The sequence below is a fragment of the Takifugu flavidus genome, chromosome 1 (assembly GCF_003711565.1).
Source record: "Takifugu flavidus isolate HTHZ2018 chromosome 1, ASM371156v2, whole genome shotgun sequence".
NCBI classification, from domain to species: domain Eukaryota; kingdom Metazoa; phylum Chordata; class Actinopteri; order Tetraodontiformes; family Tetraodontidae; genus Takifugu; species Takifugu flavidus.
Window position 1 is genome coordinate 11,651,316 of NC_079520.1, and position 19,033 is coordinate 11,670,348.

The 19,033-nt window shown below is 44.0% G+C and overlaps 1 protein-coding gene across 7 annotated transcripts in view; it reads left to right on the forward strand.

Annotated features, from left to right (window-relative positions):
- Window positions 1-19,033, forward strand: part of myo16 (myosin XVI) — a 65,753-nt gene that overhangs the window by 9,885 nt on the left and 36,835 nt on the right. For 2 of the 7 annotated variants that reach the window (XR_008950864.1, XM_057034784.1), the window contains exons 1-8: window positions 2,144-2,586; window positions 6,054-6,323; window positions 10,528-10,598; window positions 11,119-11,262; window positions 15,001-15,109; window positions 16,035-16,159; window positions 16,247-16,372; window positions 18,352-18,427. Coding sequence is in view for 1 of the 7 variants with exons in the window: in XM_057034784.1 (XP_056890764.1) it covers window positions 2,559-2,586; window positions 6,054-6,323; window positions 10,528-10,598; window positions 11,119-11,262; window positions 15,001-15,109; window positions 16,035-16,159; window positions 16,247-16,372; window positions 18,352-18,427 (949 nt within the window). In the remaining 6 variants the exon portion in view is untranslated. Of the gene's footprint in view, window positions 1-2,143; window positions 2,587-2,789; window positions 3,159-6,053; window positions 6,324-10,527; window positions 10,599-11,118; window positions 11,263-15,000; window positions 15,110-16,034; window positions 16,160-16,246; window positions 16,373-18,351; window positions 18,428-19,033 lie in introns of those variants that run through there. The other 5 variants (XR_008950865.1, XR_008950868.1, XR_008950867.1 and 2 more) reach the window with 4 other exon arrangements.

Below are 19,033 nucleotides of genomic sequence, written 5' to 3' on the forward strand. Positions count from 1 at the left end.
ATTTCTAAACATTTCCTGGGGCTGGAGGGAGTGCAGGTTGGGAATTATAGGATTTCATCTCTGCTTTTTGCAGATCAATAATCAAACCAGGACCTTCATCATGTACTGGGGCACCTTGCAGTCAAGTGTGAAGCAGTTGGGATGCGAATCAGCTCCTCCAAGTCCTAGGCTGGAGAAGGTTCTGGGCCGGAAAAAGGTTGGCTTGTCCTCTCTGGGCTGGTGGAGACGTCCTGCCTCAAGTGGATGAGTTGAAGTATCTCATGGTGTTGTTAGGGAGGGAGGGGTGGAGTGTGAGATTGACAGGCAGATGGGTGCAGCCTTGGCGTACCGGACCGTTGTGGTGAAGAAAGAGCTGAGTCGAAAGGCAAAGCTCTCAATTTACTGGCCTGTCTGCACTCTCACCCACGGTCATGAGTTTTGTGTGGCGACACAAAGTACAAGATCACAGATCCGATCAGCCAAAAATGAGTTTCCTCCACAGGGTGGCTGGGTGCTCCTTTAGAGCTCCGTAGGGTGAGAAGCTCAGTCACTTGGGCGGAGCTCGGAGTAGAGTTGCTGCTCTGTTGCACCAAGAGGAGTCAGCTGAGGTGGCTCACACACCTGTTCCAGACGCCACCTGGACGCCTCCCTGTTGACTTGCTCCAGGCATGACCCACTGGAAGGAGACCCTGAGCAAGACCTCAGAATCCTCCCGGAAGAGCTGGAGGAAGTGTCTAGGGTGAGGGAATCTGGGCATCAGTGCTTAGACTGCTGCCTCCCGGACCTCCACCCTGGATCCCACCAGGGATAAAGTGGATGAAGACTAGACAAGTTAGTACTACGAATTCTGGGAGGAAAAAAGTTAATAATGTGGTCAGTGTGATTGTTTTTGACCAGAATATTTTGCAACCCAGAAAGCAAGGTAAGAAGAGGTGTGGATCTCTGTTGTGGGGATCAGAGCCACTCCCTCAGCGTAGCAGCATGTTGTTTCACTCAGGTGTGAGCTGCAGTAGGTGTTCCAGCAGTGTCTCACTGAAGGTGCTGCAAGTTGACCTGATTTCCTCTGACAGGAATTACTCGAGCATTCACTCTGAGGCGCGTGCACACACACACACACGCATCCATCTCTCAGCCTCCACCTCTCCTCTACAAAGCGTACTCTGCCACTGCTTCTGATCTCCATTCAACCCTCCCCGTATACCCACACACTCCCCCACACACCCCAACAGAGACGTACTTTACCTGCTTCCCACATTCTTTGCACTTCCGCAGTGCTTTAATTGGCAGCATCGTGCAGCAGCACCTCAGATCTCCCTGAGGATGCTGTAAAATCAGCAGATGTGGGAGCGCTATGGCACAGATCTCTGAAGTGGGTGTCACACTCCTGCTTCGGCTACATGCCGCACACCCCGCTAAGCTCTTTTACACTCATCTTCATTTCGCCTGTATTTGGCTTTCTGTCTCTCCATTTCTTGTTCATCCTCTGATTCCGTACCTTCCCGTGCAAATCCTTTTCTCTAATGAAAGCTCAGGTATTCAGATATGTAAATGAAGCCACATCTGCACACAAACACGCCGACTGCCCGAGCAAACACTTCACCTCTTAAAATCCTGCAAACCAAATTTGTAATCATGCAAATGAGCTTGTTTTAAACATCACAGTTTCGTGAAATCATGACTTGTTTAACCTGTCAAGGCACAAAAACCCGCACTGCAGTAGCTGCTCTCTCTTGCTCTCTCTGTCTTGCTCTCTCTCTCCCTCATCTCTGCATTTTAACATCCCTCTCTCATCCAGTCATCTCTGGACCTCTTCTATTTATCTTGCTCCCCCTGTCGTATCAATATTTCTTCATTTCCCTCATGTTTTCTGCAGTAATGCCCCCCTCTCCTTTTTATAGCGTTCTCTCCCCCCCCCCCCCCCCCCTCTCTAGTTGTCATATCTTTAGTAAAGTTCCCCCAAATTACCCCCACCCCCCCAAGTTTTTTCAATAAAACATAGGCGATTGTGAAGAGAGGTGTGTGTCCTCCTGCCTCTGTGCAGATGTGGGAAAGGAGATGGAGAGCGCCGTGTGCAGGGAGCTGAAGAGCATTGCGTCATCGGAGGTGTGGTGGGCGGTAGGTGGGTTCAGTCAGCTGTCAGTCAGTGACGTCAGAGAGCACGTGTGCCGGTCATGGCTGAGAAGACGTGCCGTTGGTTATCAAGCTGCGGGCAGCGAGGAGAGATAGAAACAGTCACAGCTCCCCTTGCTGACAGGCTGATCGAGGAAGCGAATGTCTTGTGTGTGAGCGTCTGTGCACGCACCGGCGTGTGCGTGTGAAGGAGTCTGCGGCTGTGTGCATGTAGATGCCGCACTGGCTGCAACCGGAGCTGTTTCTGCTGGTGAATAATGCAGACAGGCGCAACAGAGTTTGGACAGCATGCGGGGAGCCAATTTAATCATGCAGGCTGCCAGCTTACAAGCCCCGCATTAGTTCAGCAGAACCTGTAGCTGCTCACTGGCTGCTAGACTTGCTGCCTGCTTCTCTGCCTGCTTCAAGCCTGCTTCGTTTTACCTGACTGCTGGACTGACTGACTGAAAATGTCTCAGTACCATTTTTTCAAATGCTGTGAGTAACAATTCTGTCTTTGCAAATGTTTGTGTGTATGTGTGCAAGTGTGTTTCAGATGGAGCTGTACGTGTGGCTGCACTAACGTGTTGGTTTAAGCATACTGGCTAGACAGAGTATCTTAACTTCATCTGTGTGTGTGTGTGCGTGTATGTGTGTGTGTGTGCGCGTGTGTGCGTGTGTGTGTGGGTGTGTGTGAGCAGTAAGTGGGTGTGTGAGCCTGCTGCTGCTGTTGCTGCTGCAGAGAGCTGCAGATGTGAGAAGTTGACCGGTGGATGCGTCAGGGAGTGAAGGACTGATGGCTATGAGGAAAATGTCCAAAACAAATGTCAGCTGTCCTGTCCTGTCCTGTCCTCTGGTTCTGACATCACATCATATTCATCACATGATAGACTGGACAGGAGAAAGTGGTTCCAGCACGAGATGGGTGATGGAATGGAAAGAAAATGTGAAGAGTGATGTGGAATGCAGCATGGTGGTGTAAAGGCTTCGGAGCTGACTCAGGGATGGAGGAAAAAGCAGAGCGCTGCTGTCCTGATGGCAAGGACAGGAGGAGGGATGGAGAAATAAATGTGGGTTGTCAAAGTCTCTTTCTTTGTATTTAGCTCCTTCACTATCAAATCCCCCAAAAACCTTCATTTCCAGCCTGCACTTACATGGTGAATATTTGGTATTTGACAGTGTGTGGAGCAGATTCTGTCTAATATTCCCATTAACTAAGTAGGAAACATCAGGAGCACATTCAAGAAAATTCCTGTAACATTAAACCTGGTTGATCACTGGTGCTACTGAATCTTTAAGGGTTTTCTGGTAACCTAATGGGATAATCTGTCCCAAAGGATGAGATTTCACAAATATCTGAGAGAATAAACTATTGCAGAAATTGGTGCACAAAAGTCAAGGTCATTCTAACATTATTGCGTTATCTACTATAGGTTTGTTAACTAAATCTTTTTTACAGTGAGCACACGATCCCACATGAGGAGAATATTGCAGTTCATTGTGAATCCCCTGCAGTGTAAGGAGCTGCAGCCAGCACGAGATCTTCCACAGTTAATCAATAACTGATAACTTGGTGATGAGAGCATTCAGAGAAAACATTGGATTTTGTTTTTGATCCATCCATATATACAGCTGAAAAACCTGACAGGGGCAACGTCTTTTATCCAGCATGTGTCATTCTGAAAAACTAGAATGCTTTTTAAGTTTTTTATAAACAGAAATCAAAGACCAAAGTTTGTGCTGACAATATAATAGAAAGTCAATGTATAAAATACAAATGTGTTGTATTACAGTGTTCTCTAAATAATAGATGAGCAATAACTCCTGTATATCCTTTATAGCTTATACAGTATATGTGGATCACGTGTCAGATCTGATCTTGTAGCCTTGAATGCATATGATATCAATGATATATGAAGATCACAGTTTGAAATATATGAACGGCCAAACCAACGTGGAGATGGTATCGCAGTGTCAAGGCAACAGGAAACAAAGGTCACCACATCTACACTATCTGTATGACTGGTGGCGCTGCAGCACTCGTCTTTCCCTTCACTGCTGCTCCCATTGATGTTTTTCTTTGGATAAATGGCAAAAAATAGAAAATAAAAATATCTCCAAGTGATAACAAATACACTCATGTGACCTATGACATCCTCATTTTTATATTTCCAATTTAAAAGGAATGAAATAAAAGTAAATAAAGGAAAAATGATAAAAAACAATATGTTAATCCAGAATTTTTAAATCCCTGATATAGACGTATGGTGTTCTCATCATCAACAGAGGTGCAGTTTTGAGCTAATTACTAGAGCTAATTATAATGATGAATGCACTGAGCTTTGGAGTACCGGTAATTCATATTAAAAACAAAAAACCTGCTTCACTATTTAAATGATGGAAAAACTGTTGAGAAATATATATATATATATATCAACTGTGGGGAACCCTCCCTCTGCTGCGCTCACGTCCTGAGGCAATAATATTGAATCAGTTTGTGGGGGAAACACGGGCAGAGTGTTTCAGAGCAGTGGTTTTTATTGGTGTTTTCTCTAATGACACAAGACAAGAGTTCATATAATTCTGTTGCAAGGCATGTTAACATGGGCCATGCAGTAGAAAAGTATTATATTAGATAAAGGAAGATGGGTAATGGAGTGCCATGATTGGGAAGAAAGTGTGAAGAAAGTGTGTGTCTGCCCCCCCACCCAAATAAGTTTCTAAAATAATATACAGTCGAAGCAGACACCTGGCATTAACAGTGTAATAATGGCCCCCCCTGTCTGGTGCCCTGAACACAAAAGAACCACAGCAGATGGTGCTAGTTTGTGTGTGTGTGTGTGTGTGTGTGTGTGTGTGCGTGTGTGTGTGTGTGTGTGTGTGTGTGTGTGTGGTGTGTGTGTGTGTGTGTGTGGTGTGTGTGTGTGTGTGTGTGTGTGGTGTGTGTGTGTGTGTGTGTGTGTGTGTGTGTGTGTGTGTGTGTGTGTTGGGGCAGGTGTTGGAATAAATGTGTTGCTTTATATCAAACAGTAAGAACACAGACAGGCACAGTTGGACGTACTTGGCTGAACACAATAAGGACCTGTTCACAACAAACATGGCTCCTCCTCACAAAGAAACCTTTACTAATCAGGGTTCCGTGTATCAGGTCCAGGCTGCTGTGGTCGGTTCTGAGAAACACAACTTTGGGTGTGTATTGGCTGGATTCACGTAGCAAGCGATGATTTAATGAAGAGACGTACAGCAGAAAGAGACAAGTGATTTGGGGAGCTGTGGGTGTAATATGTGATTTGTCAAAGGCGTCCCAGTAATACTTCACACAACTTCCCTCACAAGAATGTCGGCTTTCTTTCTGGTAAAAGACAAAGTTGGATAAAGTGGAGACATAGCAGAAAAACACTGGAGATGAGTGGAGGGAAAAGTTGCTCCAGGGAGCGAATGTTTAAGTCAAGAGTGGCACAAAGGAATGATGGCAGCAAAGGAGCAGCAGCGCTGAGTTGATAGGAGGGATGAGATGCAGACAGCAGAGCCCAAAGAGAATTTACTTTACCAGTCAGAGAGAAAAACACACATGCTTTCATTTGAGGTATCTCTGGCCTCTCAGTGCCTTGATGGATGTTCACTTTTTTTCCTCGGGCCTCCTCCCGCACAAGCGATGCACATCCTAATCATTATGGGGGACTCTAACTGGTCCTGTAGTCGCCTGCAGATGAAACCTGCTTGGCTGAGTTCCACTGAGAAGCGCGGAGATTATGCAGAGTCAGGAGAATCAGCAGACTGTCGGGATCGAAAAGACAACAAGCAAAGCGCTTGTCTGAACTTATTCTGCTGCAAATACGCACAAATCTCTTCATACAGCTGGAGACCAGCGATACACAAGTGTGTCTGCAGAGCTTAAGGGCGAACTGTGGAAAAGTTCATCTGCAGGTTGACAATAATAACCATTATTATCTCTGCCTCAACAGGTTGTTTCCAGCTCTGTAATGTCTTTCGTCAGAATATGGAGATAGACCAGTGTTTGCTGGAGTCACTTCCCATCGGCCAGCGGCAGAGACTGGTCCGGAGGATGCGCTGCGACCAAATAAGGGCTTACTATGAAAGGGAGAAGAGTCTTCAGCGTCAGCAAGGTGGCGTCAAGGTCAGAGCCCCAACCAGCCACCGCAGGAGACATCGTGTCCAGTTCGGCCGCGACGATGTCATACAGGACGCCATCGTGCGCCATGACAACAAAGAAGGTGTGTGAATGGGATGGTGTTTCAGCTGCGCCAAAATGGTTCAACCCAGCGTTATTTGAAAATGTTAGCAAGGGACTGTAACCGAATAGTTCCACACTTGTAAGAGCTTTTGCGGAAGCGAGTCAATGTGACTGCGGATGTTTCTCAATTCTGTCGGCGAGAAGAGAGAAATGCTTATTTATTTATTTATTTGTATCCCCTCTCAGGCTGGACTAACCGTAGCCACGCACATAGAGTTGGTGAAGCCAGTAATTAAGCAGTAATTAAGCTGAATATGTTGCCGATTACCCGCTAGCAGCCCTGTCTGACAGCGGATCTGTGTTTATCTCTCTGGCTGTCGCTGACTCTCAGATTGGGTCGGCGGGAGCAGCAGCTGTGTCCGTGTGAATGGCCAGAACTTGGCTGGCCTCGAATCAGATCTGATAACCCTCTGATTATTGCCTGAATACCACTGCAATGGTGCTGAGGGTGGCATTAAACTGGCCCCAGATCGCCTTTTGTTCTGCTCAGCTTTCAGCGCTTTGATGTCTCTCAGAGCCGACACTCGATTAAACTGATCAATACTCAGATCAAAGGAATGTTGCATTTTGAGTATCACCCTTGGCTCATTCTTGCACACTTGCACACAGTGTCCCAGTTATTCTTCAAATCGGTAACAGATATATAAATAATGTGTGGTTCCTTGTGGGATATTTTTACTCGAGAAAACACGTGACCGGAGATTGTAGTTGTAACATTGTATCTGGAAAAAAGATGAAAGGGACTAGGAAATGAAATGGGAAATTGGATATAGGAAAATGAATGAAATGGAGGCAAGAAACATCATCTTCAGTAGCAAATAAGGTGCCAAAAATTACAAGGAGCTAACGCTCTTATGGTAGCCGGTGTTGATTCTTCATTCCTATATGTCACAAGAAAACACCTTATTCACATTTTGACATTTGGCTAAATTGCTTTTGCCATCCAATCTCTAAATTTGATCAAAGCACTTTCCCAGGAGGACTGACAGCAGCTGTTGCCCTTGGAGCCCCGGAACCTGCCGTCCATCTGTATAATGTCATCTCCCTCAACAGGGTAATGATACTGATGACATTTCTGCGTGTACCATGGTGGACTCTGGTAGAACACATGTGGCGGAGTAACTGCATTATGTAGTGAGGAAACCTGGTTTTCCCAGAGGACGGAGCCTCCCCGCCTGTGGTTGTGTGTTGGGCCAGCTAATAAACTACATTTATATAATTTAATCAGCTCTGGATTTTTCTCATACGTGAAGGAATTGATTGATTTATTAGTTAGACAATTACTCCCAGGCTCTGATTTCGCAGCCAACTTGGTGTCACAAGCTTGTTCTCAGACAGGAAGGAAAATATCTGGACGCTTTTGTGCCCTGCATCAGGTGTCCTGCAGAATCTGCTGCCACAGCTTTCACTTATTGTACAGGGATATGCATCAGTCACATCTGTGGGCGTCCTCTGTCCTCTGTCAGCATCTCCAAGGTTAAAAACACTCACATTATTTTTTCAATTAAAGGCACTATAAAAAAAAAGAGTCATTTGCATGAAATACTGTATAAATGTTTGAGCAATTCTGCACTCTTTACAGTGAAATGCAAATGTAACAGTGTTTTGTAAAAGTGCGCCTGTTAAATTGTTTGAAAGGTGCTTATAATGTATAGTTCAACAACTAAAATGTAGGACTTAGCTGTTCTGCTTTCATGTTTTTAACTCTGAGAGCCAGAAGTCATTTTTCCGCTGTGTTACATTCTGACACCCTTCTGCATTTCAATTTTAGCATGATTGAAAAACAGTGTATTTTGGCAGAGTTATGGAAACACAGAAAAAGCAACTCAAAGGATGAGGGTTCTGAAAATGACTCACAGTGTTGACTGGTGTTTATGGCAACACTTCCACACTATGGTATCCCTGGGATCGTCTCCTATATCTTGAACAACTGAAATAAGTTTCACATGCATAAAAACTGTACTTTCATGACTTTAGAGCTTTCAGATACTCTTTTCTGTGCCTGTGCTTCCAGGTGTTCCAGGTATGAAAGAGCCTGGTTGTTGAACTAATGAACTGTTAATTTTTGCAAGTATTTCTTCTCTAATATGAGTCATTCTATTACATATATGATAATAGGTTTAATTTAAGTTGTGTTTTTCCTATGGCCGCCACTTTGGTACCAGTTCCCTTCTGGTTGCCATAGAAACTCCACATGCATCCACAACAGCTGTTTTGCCGTTTTCCACAAAACGACAGCAGACTGTCGTCCTGCCCACGCTCCATTTTCTGATCAGCAGCCTCCCAAAGCAGCAACAACACATAATCACAAGAGAAGTGAGAACAATAAAAGAGACACAGCACAAATTTAACAATGAGAGCTGTAACCTCTCTCCTGTGTGGAGATGCGCGTGTTTCTGTGTTTGGTGATAACACAACATGGCAAAATAGACTACATGATGATAGCAACCAGTGATTTATTTTTACAAGCGTTTGCAGAACCATGGACAAATGAAACTTCCTCTAAACCCAAATAAACATGTGTTTGTAATGGAGATCTCAGCAGAGCTCTTATTATAATGCCAGCTCAACCTTTCTGCTTCATCTCATCCTGGTGCAGTTTAGCTCATAAAAATCAGCACTTCCTGATTTTCCTCAGCAGGTTTTGATGAATGGAAAACCTTAAGGTTCACAGGCTCAGTATATTGTGACAAGGTAAAGTACATTTTAATTGCAATATTAGATGTAATATTAGATAAGGCTTTGCCTTAAACAAACATTTTATTCCTGCTTTTGGATGATTAAATGTGGAGACGTCAGTCTTCCACTGGTACAACAATGTTCTAGATCATTGAGTGGAAGATTGGCAGGAAAATGTTTTGCTTCTTTCATTAAATGCCTGAGGGTCAATATAAAGCTCTTAACCCTTGACCTCTCTTTAGACAAGCTCAATAAAGTGCCAGAAAATTTACATGTTCGTTTATCTAAGAGTAGCAGTATTTCACACTAACAGGCTGACGGTCACACATCTGTCCTGAGGACAGCTGTTGAAGTCTTTCTAGCAAATGCAAACGGTTAAACTGTTGCTCCAAAACCCCTACACCATTTTCTATATATATAGTATTAATATTAAAAGGGTCAATCCGATATCAGTGTGTTTTTGGTTTTTGGAAAAGAGCTTGGTCACGTGTTGTGTAAAAGAGCTACCAGGCCGTCGTCTGAAGTGTTTGCAGCCGGAGCAGAAACCAGCGTCAGCAGCAGGAGGATGGCATCCGTTAGCTCACTCAAGCACTCAACAATAAAGCCTAACATCTATAAAACATGTCAAGCTTGCATCCCCCAATATCAGGGGATGAAAGTTGCTGAATTTAGGAAAGAAACAATGTACGGTCAACATGGCATGAGCCATAGAGAATTGTGGTCACTTTTAAGGGAATGGAGAAGATTCGGTCGTGTTTCCTGTCCTGGTTGTCACCGACTAAGAGCATAAATTGAAGGCAGGTATCAAACTCTGAATCAGTCCCCCACACACGTGACAACAGGCTTAGTGGCCGTGGGCACACTGGACTCCCTCTTTTGCAACATACTCCAGCTTTGATTTGTGTCGTTTCGCGTTAACGTTGCTCTTACACCACCGATCTGTACACGCTCTGCTTTATCATGTCCTGTTTACCTGTTTGTCCTGTTGATCCTCACCTACATGACAAGATTGCGTGACACTGCTACCTCTTTTACTGGTGAAGAGTCTTAGTGGGTTTGGTCAGAAAGTCAGTTTCCATTTATTTTTCAGTGCCCTTATTTGTCCATGCCGCTCTATTTCTCTGTCACACACTTACTCTCTCTCTCTTTACCTCCCTCCTTCTCTCCCTCTCTCTGTCCATCTCTGTCAGAATAAGCCGTGTGCTCATTTGCTCATGGCTGACTGCATGTGCTTCTTTGAAGAGGTTTGTTTATAGTAGATCTGTGTCAGTGTGTAAGTGGGTTATGCAGCTCAGTGAAGCTCACATTATGTGAGGCGAGTGTGTGTAACAGGTGTAACAGCATGCTGTTGTAACAAGGAGGTAACAAACATAAAGGTGGACATGCCAAGGACAGCTTGAGGACATTTGACACGTGTGAAATCTGTCTCCCTCTGTGTGATGTGATTTCCCTTTTTTGCCACTGCAACAGTGGCCGCTGATGCTGCGCTGTTTGCTGTGTTTCAGTGCTGCGGCTCTTGAAAGAAGGAGCAGATCCCAACACTCCGATTCCTTCTGGGGGATCTTTGCTTCACTTGGTGAGCCACAAACTCATTAAGACCTTATTGTGAAATTATTGTGGATCCAGTCCCGACTGGACTACTAGACAGCCACTTCCATCATGAAGCTATTAATTCATTACAGTAATTATCACCTTAACGGTCACACTTTAATCATCATGGCCTCATTAATAAAGCTCATTATTCGAAAACAGTGGAGCGGATTTTACCGTCACGAAAATATGCACGTAAATATAAAATCTGACTAAAATAATTATGCTAATTAGTAGCCATTACCATATTTACTTCAGCCAAGGAGGTTTTTGACAACCAGCATTTGTTTGTTCGTTGTTGGCACAATAACTCAAAAATTAATGAATGTATTTTAATGACATTTTTAGGAAATGTTGATTATGTATATACTGTATATGTGTAATTATATAATATACTACAGGAGAAGTCAATACTGAGAATTCTGTGGCCAAAATCGAGGAGGGGTCAAATGTGGTTACTGTTTCTGTACATAGTTAATAAAGAAACCTTTGCTTATAATCTCCAGTGTGCTCGCCATGACAACGTGTTTGCAGCGGAAGTCTTGATGGAGCGAGGTGTGAACATGAACCTGCAGGACGAGGACCTGTGGACGGCCCTTCATGTGGCGTGCGTGTGTGACCATGCAGACGTCGTGCTGCTGCTGCTGCTGGTAAGAGGCACGGATGGGCAAACATAACAGTTGCTGTTAATAACCATTAAAACGTTGCTATTTCTGGGAGTTATGGTGATTTTTATTGAGCGGGAGCTCCTCCTGTGAGGGTTTGGTTGACTGAGTCTGGAAAATGAGTTTCTGTTCTAGCAAAAGCACTGCTGAAACAGTGAGAAGGAGAATGCTTTAAAATGAGCGTGTGATTAGCTAAAGAGCCGTGGTTGCGCTCATTAGAACCACAGATGCAGAAGATGGCAGTGGCATGCAGCCCAGCCGCTCAGGGTCAGTTCTGGTACTGATTAGATCCAAGGAGGATTTCAGTGCAGGCTGAAGTTCAGCTCAGTCCCATACAGCCTGGTTGATTCGGCTTGATTGGTTCCTGAGTGGAACGTCTGCTTCATTAAAGAGGTTTTCCTGAGAGGAATCGGCACGTTTGAAGCAGTTCCAGGATTTGAATGTTTAGAGTAGATCTGTCAGCGGTTCCTGTTAAAGCTGACTACAGCACAGAGACTAGCTGCCATGCACAGGGTGTGAAACAGATACTTTCTCAATCCATGAATGGCAGAGAGGCTGATTGATCTATGAAATTAATCACAATTTAAGGCACTGGCCAGTTCTCAAAAACATGTTTTCTCAATGAAAAGAATCAGTAAAAGTTGGTCAACATCGATGATAGACTCTCTGTCTATTTTGTTCAAGCTTTCTCGTAACCTCTCATACAGTAAAACTGTCCTGGTTTAAAGATGTTTGTCTGGATCTATTTTTTAAACCTTGAATCTTTAAAAACAAGCTGGAGCAGCCATCTTGGTTCCCTCCTCCTCCGAACACTCTGGAGACAGGTTTTAAATATTTCTGCAGAAATACATTTAACATTCATTTAATTAAGCTTGTGTTTTTTTTCAAAGACATGAAGCAGCAGTTAATTAAAAGCAAAAAGGGAAATACAGTTTAATATCTATCCACCCTGAAATGGCAAATGGACATGTTAATTTCCTCCAAAATGTGCACAATAAAGTAGAGCAGGTCAGAAACACGTTTTTCCTTTTATGGGTTGGATTAACACTCCAGTTTGTTTGTCTCTTCACAAGGCAAGATTGTGTGTCTTTCTTTCTGTCTACTGGTCTAAAAATAGCTTCGGTGGAGCCGTTTACTGGCAAGAACAGCAATGCCTATTTTCTTCTTCATTCATTTTGACATCCGTCTCCTCCACCATGGTCCCTGCTGCTGCACAGTCACCCTGCTTCATTCTGCAGCTGCGGCCTTATCAGAGCTCAGAGTGGGAGATCTTCCCTGTAAGCAGGTTTTTACGTTTCACTGAGAAGCAGGGCAGTGGGCTGAGGCGCTTGAAAGGCAGATTGATCTGGATTGACAGAAAGAATAGCGGTGCTACTATACAGTTATCTGCTACGGCTTATTGTGTCCCACTTTTCCATCTTCCCTCCTCTTGTCCTTTCCTTCCATGACCTTGATTTCCTGTCGGTGGCGGTTTTTGCTGACAGAGGCGTTGCCATGTGTTTCTGTTGGGTAAAGCATGCTGGGGTATGGCTGCGTTATTGTTCTGTGAGTGGCTTGGCAGCAGTTTTAATTCTCTTATCTCCGGCGAGCCAACAGCAGACGAAGGAAAGAGCCGTTGTTCCGTTCATCTCATCCCCAGTCCACCCAGACATCCTTATAGCCGCTCTGTTTCTGTCCCACTTGATTAAAAGCAACAAAATGTGTTGCTTTTATTGCTCCTTGCACAAAATATTGCAATGTAAAGGCAAAAATATTTTTTCTTCTTCTTTCATGCCTGACAAATCGAAGGTTCCTGTGAGACACCGATTTAAGTCTTCACCGAGAAAATCTCAGAAGTCGGACGGCTGCCTGCTCGACTTATATTCCTGACTGTTTTGCTTCTCACAACTTTGTGCAGGGCTGCGCTTGTGACCCACTTTCTGTGGTTGTAAATGATGAATTTAAGGCTTTTTCCTTATTCTGTGATTTAAAATAGTTCAGCTTAAACCCACTCAACGCTGTGAACTCTACTTGGCACTAATTGAATTCTCTATGGTTTTCAAATGAGATGCATAAGATCTGTTTATATCCCAGTTGATCCAGAACCAAGGTTAATGTGGTTAACAGGTAAATGACATTTGAATATGCTGTTAATGGAGTGTAGTTCAAGCAAATGCAAAGACATAAGTGAAGGTGAGTGCTTTGATGTTTCAGTGCTTCTCCGAAACTCTAACCACAGCCTAACTTTGTCCCTCAGTGAGAGGCGAGAGATCAGAGAACGTGGTCAGTGCCTGCTGAACAGCTGGGACACGTTCATGTTGGTAGTGTGTAATAACTCTTATTATGAACCACAGACCACATAGTACAAACAAGTTTTTAATCTCCAGGATGTTCAAGGTGGGTTAACTTCAGCCTACACAGCTGCCAGCATCTGTCAGCTCATCATGTGAGCTCAGATTTTTAATGAATGTCTCTAGTTTAATGTTCATCAAACTGCCTCCACTAATGGTGTTTTTTCTATCCCCCTAAAATACGACATTATCCTTTTAACTAGAATTATTTTGTGAGCTGAATTCAGACTTCTCGCTCTTTAGGCAGATACAGCACAGTAAAGGTTGTTACCGCCTAAAATTAGGCGCCCACATGTCTTCACTTCGCAGATGAGATGAATTTGGTCCTAATTATGCAACACACACACACACACACACACACACACACACACACATACACACACACACACACACACACACACACACACACACAAGTGAAGCAGAAATTGAAAAGACTACTGGATTTGCTTGGCATGGATTCAGCCCAGTGTATTATATCTAGACGTTTTGGCAATAGGAAGTTAATATTTATGCTGCCATTAATGATCGTGAGGTTTTCTGAGGATTTGCACGGCACTGATTTTGCAGTTTTAAGAGCAGCGAGAGTCCACGTTCTCGTCATATCCATCATTCCTCTTTTCCCACCCCTCCACTCTCTTTCCGCCTGGGTGCTGGGCTATAAAGCTTTTTTGTTGCACTGTTAGAATTCTATTAGCTTTAAATATTTAATAAGGGCAATGCCCAGAGATCCGTGTTTTTATGTTCAGTTCTGATCTAGCTTCTACACCATTTTATCATTTATGGTTATTTCACACTTGAAAGTGATTTATGGTTGCGTGCAGACAGTCGCCACTTGGTCATATTTGTGTTTTTTAATGCCCGACAGTAAGTGCATGATTTTAAAACTGAAAACAACAGTGTGTTTCAGCTCTTTTCATAGCTTATACACATTCTTTCTTCCACCGATACCATTCCCCTAAACAGAAACAATCCATCATGCCCATATTGGTTGTCCCCAGCTGCTGTCAGAGTACCAGTCATTAAATGAGCCTGGGGAAGGCCTCCTGCTCCATTATCTCCTGCTATAAGAGAACACTCTTCAGGCTGAGTCCTTGCAGGGAAGCACAAATTAATCTTGTCACATGTGCATGTGCACTCTCACCCCAATGATCCCTGCTAACACTAACAAATGCCCTCGCTCTGCATTGAACCAACCTCTGGGCATTTATTTAATGAGTTCCTTAATTCACTCACTATGTGTGTGTGAATGCGTCTATGCTTCTGCTCTGCCACACACCTCTGGGAAGCTGAGATAATGGGGGGCACTTTATCATCAATTTGAGTATGATGAATAACCCCAGCTAAAATTTCTGTTTGTGTGCCCTGATCATTCTACCTGCTCTGCATTTTGAAGGCTGGGGTCAACGTGCTGCTGCAGGATGTCAATGGAAATATTCCTCTGGACTACGCCTCCGAAGGGACTGAAAGCAGCTGGATCCTCCGAAAGCATTTGGAGGAAAACGGTAAAGTCTCACACACCTTTAAGTTATTTGGCATTATTTTTAGATGACGGCAAAGAGCCAAACAGTCACTTTACATGTCAGGATAAAGAGAGAGAACACATACACACACATACACACACACACACACACACACACACACATGCATACGCACACGCACATATTTTTGGAGATTTCTTTGCCTCGATCTGCCAGCTGACGCTGTGATCTTGTCCTTCCTGCATACCTCAGGCTTCCCTGATACTCCCTCATCCACATTGGGCTTTGTCACCATGAAACGCACTCTTACTCACACTGGCTTGCTCTGCCTCTGTTGCTATAGCAACCTGGCTGCTTGCTCTCCATCCCCACCAAGTTTACGTGATGATCGAAATAAAAAAAGTCCTAACGTGTCTACATCGGGGAGAAATTGAAATCCAGTCTCTTCTTTCTCTCCACATGAAATTACTTGTGCGTTTCATGTAATTCTTTATTCCTTCTAAGAGCTACACTAAGATTCATTAATGATGCTACAATCATTAATGTCGTTTAATACATGTCCAAAGAGAAACTTATTGACTGACCAGTCAGCTCCTCGGAGCTCAAACAGCTCCCTTTATATGCTGTGACTGCCACCACAGCAGCCACCTCCAATCCACTCTATGTATGTAATACTACTGCAGTGCGCTAGGATTCTTGGTTTTATCACCCTTGAAGATGTCCTTCAGGAGGTTTCACCTCTGACACTCCTTTGGATATGTTTAAAAGAACCAGTTTAGGACCGGTTGTCTGAAACATGCTTTCATTTTTACTTTGTGGCTGGTATCCTTGCAAAGTGTCCCTCAGTAATTAACACAGGTACCTGCCATGAACCTTATTTGTGACCTCTATCATAATTATGACATTGCCTGTCCACCTTCTCTCTGTCTTTGTCTTTCCCTCTGTTTAGGGGTGGACTTGTCATCCATTCACACAATGAAGATGCAGCGACGCAGCACAATGATGTCTGATGTCACACAGCTCATGGCGACGGGGGAAGGCCTCAGTCTGTCCAATGAGGATGGAGTCACTCTGGTAAAACCAGCTCCTTATCTGCTCTTGTAGCTTTTGCGATTGTCTTAGCCGTCCTATCACAACGCCATTGTCTCTTCTGTGCTGAAGCTCCACATAGCGTGTGCCAGTGGTTACAGAGAGGTGGTGTCTGTGCTGCTGGAGAAAGGGGCAGATCCTGATGCTGCTGACAACAACTTTTGGACCCCTCTCCATCTGGCATCTAAATATGGACAGGTAAATCACAGCTGTCAGCATACTTAATGGAGCCATGCTTTAATCTGAACTCATCCTACCTCATTGATCCAAAGTGATTGGAGTCATTTGTGAAATAATGAGAAAACTATTGACGGACGGATTTGTTGCTCCTGGGAAGTTGCCTCCAGGAACCCTGCACACACTCAGATAAAGTACTCTTTTTGGTTCTATTGATCAGAAACTGGCACCGAACAGCCAAACATTTCAGATTTGTAGTCTAATAGTCTGTCTTAGAGGAGATGATATTGATCTTTTTAGATGAGCTATGTTAACGTGATGAGATCTGTTGGCTTGGAAGGGAAGAATGATCACACTTGTCTTTCCCTTCCCCGACTAATGACATTTGTGTGTTTGGTTTTTGACAGCCAATCACTATTCACACTGCATATAATATGTCTCTGTTTCCTACATTATAGCCCCAAGTGCACACATTGTTAACCTCTGTATGTGTGCATAACATATACAGTAACTGCAACTGACTTAAGAGTGGCAGTCAGGAGAATTGGAGAATCGATTAGCCCTACCTTGCAGGGCTGAATCACCTCCGCCATCTTCCCTCCACTGGTGCCAGAGCTGCACTTCCTGCATGCTAAGTAGTCTGCCCCTTCCCATCCCTAGTTTCCTATCAGCACTTATACTTGGTCCGACTCTGACATGTCGATATTCTGGCACACGATGCCTTTGTGATGTCTGTATGATTGTGCGTCTCATGCATAATCACCTTTGCACAAGTCTGCAAATAATTCTGGTAAGTTGAACACCGACGGCTGTATGAAACCTAAAGACCCGTCAGTGCTGTGCAGAAATGCTGGACTGACCCTTTAAGAAGATGCCTGACCCACTGCCTACAGCTAATTAAACTTTAATTTTTCATTTCGACCCCTGCGATAAGCTCAGCTCAAGGCTGTCTGAGTTGCACCTTTCAGGGGAACTATTTTAAATTGGTTTGTGGGGCTTTTTAGCTACTGGATTTCAACAAGTACTTACTGGGATATTGTATAGTTTTACGATGAAGGTAGGGTAGCTGTGGGGATAGAGCTTATTATATGTTAATCTAAAGATTATTCTGGTGGTTTGGTAATATTTAAATGGAATTTATTATCTTAGTTGTCCTTTGTAGGCAGAGCAGCTCTAAGTTACTGCCTTTAGCCGGCATGAGTTGTGATGATCTGATTGGACACCACTTGGATCAGACTGTCTTGACCTGACGTGAGTTTGCTCTGTCCACCCTGCACCAATGACCTTTCCCTGATCCCTGCTACATTTTGACCTGACAAAGAGTTCAGATCCCGTGGTGCCACTGACGCATGGTCAGTATTTATAGGGTGTGAGTGCAGCTGACAGGGTCTGTGGGCAGAGGAGCTGGTGGAGATGGTGGAGCCTCATGGCCAAGCAGCTGCTGATGTAGGTCAGAGGGAGGCTTCTATATGTACTGACTCACGTTCTGATACGCAGATACTGCACGTCTTACACACACACACACACACACACACCACACACACACACACACAACACACACACACACACACACACACACACATTCTTTGGTTTCTGCAAAAGTATACTTTGGTAAAGTTTGGACAATCACTGGACTTGCATAATGCAACAAATGGAAATAGAATCACTACTTATTGATCTTTTAACACGGCTATACCGTCACTGTGTGCAGTTCTGAGGGCAGATTCCTCTGGGCTGCTCATGTTGTGACACTTGTTGGAAGGATCATTACTAAAGGACTTTCCCAGTCAGGGGGAACTTTCAAAATGACATTGTAATGTGTAACAGGCTGAATGGATAATTCTTTTTTAAAGGGTACTTTAAAGCAGCCTTGAGGGCAGCTGTGACCACTAGCTCTGCTTTCAACTGAAATAGCAATGTTAAACTGTATTAATTGTGCTGCTGTTGAACAGGAAATGACTTGGCGATGTGGATGTGGCTGCTTCTCCCATCTCTTTCAGACGAGCGTCATTAGTCTGCTCCTTAGGCATGGTGCAAACCCAACTCTGCTGAACTGCAACCAACACAAACCCTCAGGTATCCCATCAATGTGTTCACCCTTAAAGGCACACAAACATTTAGAATTTCTGCTGGAAAGGAGAAGGTAATGAAGCAGGGGAAACACAATTTGCCTTAATTGTCCCACACAGTAATAATCAGAAGTATCTCCCAGAGTCCTAAACTTTTTTGGAGTCATTAGGCATTTAAGCATCCAAACAGTTTAAGGTGCTGCATATTATAGCTTTTTTGAGCTGTAATGCTGCTGCCTCTAAACATTTACTCATGGCTTCTTTGCACCTCTGTTGTCCTTAATCGATAGCTTCTTCTGGCTCAGAAATGATGTGAAACAAGTCCTTTGAGATGTAAGACAACCCCCTCACATTTATGTGGCACCCCCCCCCCCCCACACACACACACACACACACACACACACACACACACACACACAAACGTGCAGACCTCCTTCAAGAGCCACATTACAACAGAAACAGAGAGAATGTGATGGGAGTCTAGGGGGTTGTCAGTCACACAGAAATAAACAGACAAGATGAAGCCATGCCGCTCCCTCATGCCCTGTTAGACCTCATTACATATGGGGGGAATCTTCACTCATTCTCCTTTTAAGCACAGTTTGATTGATTC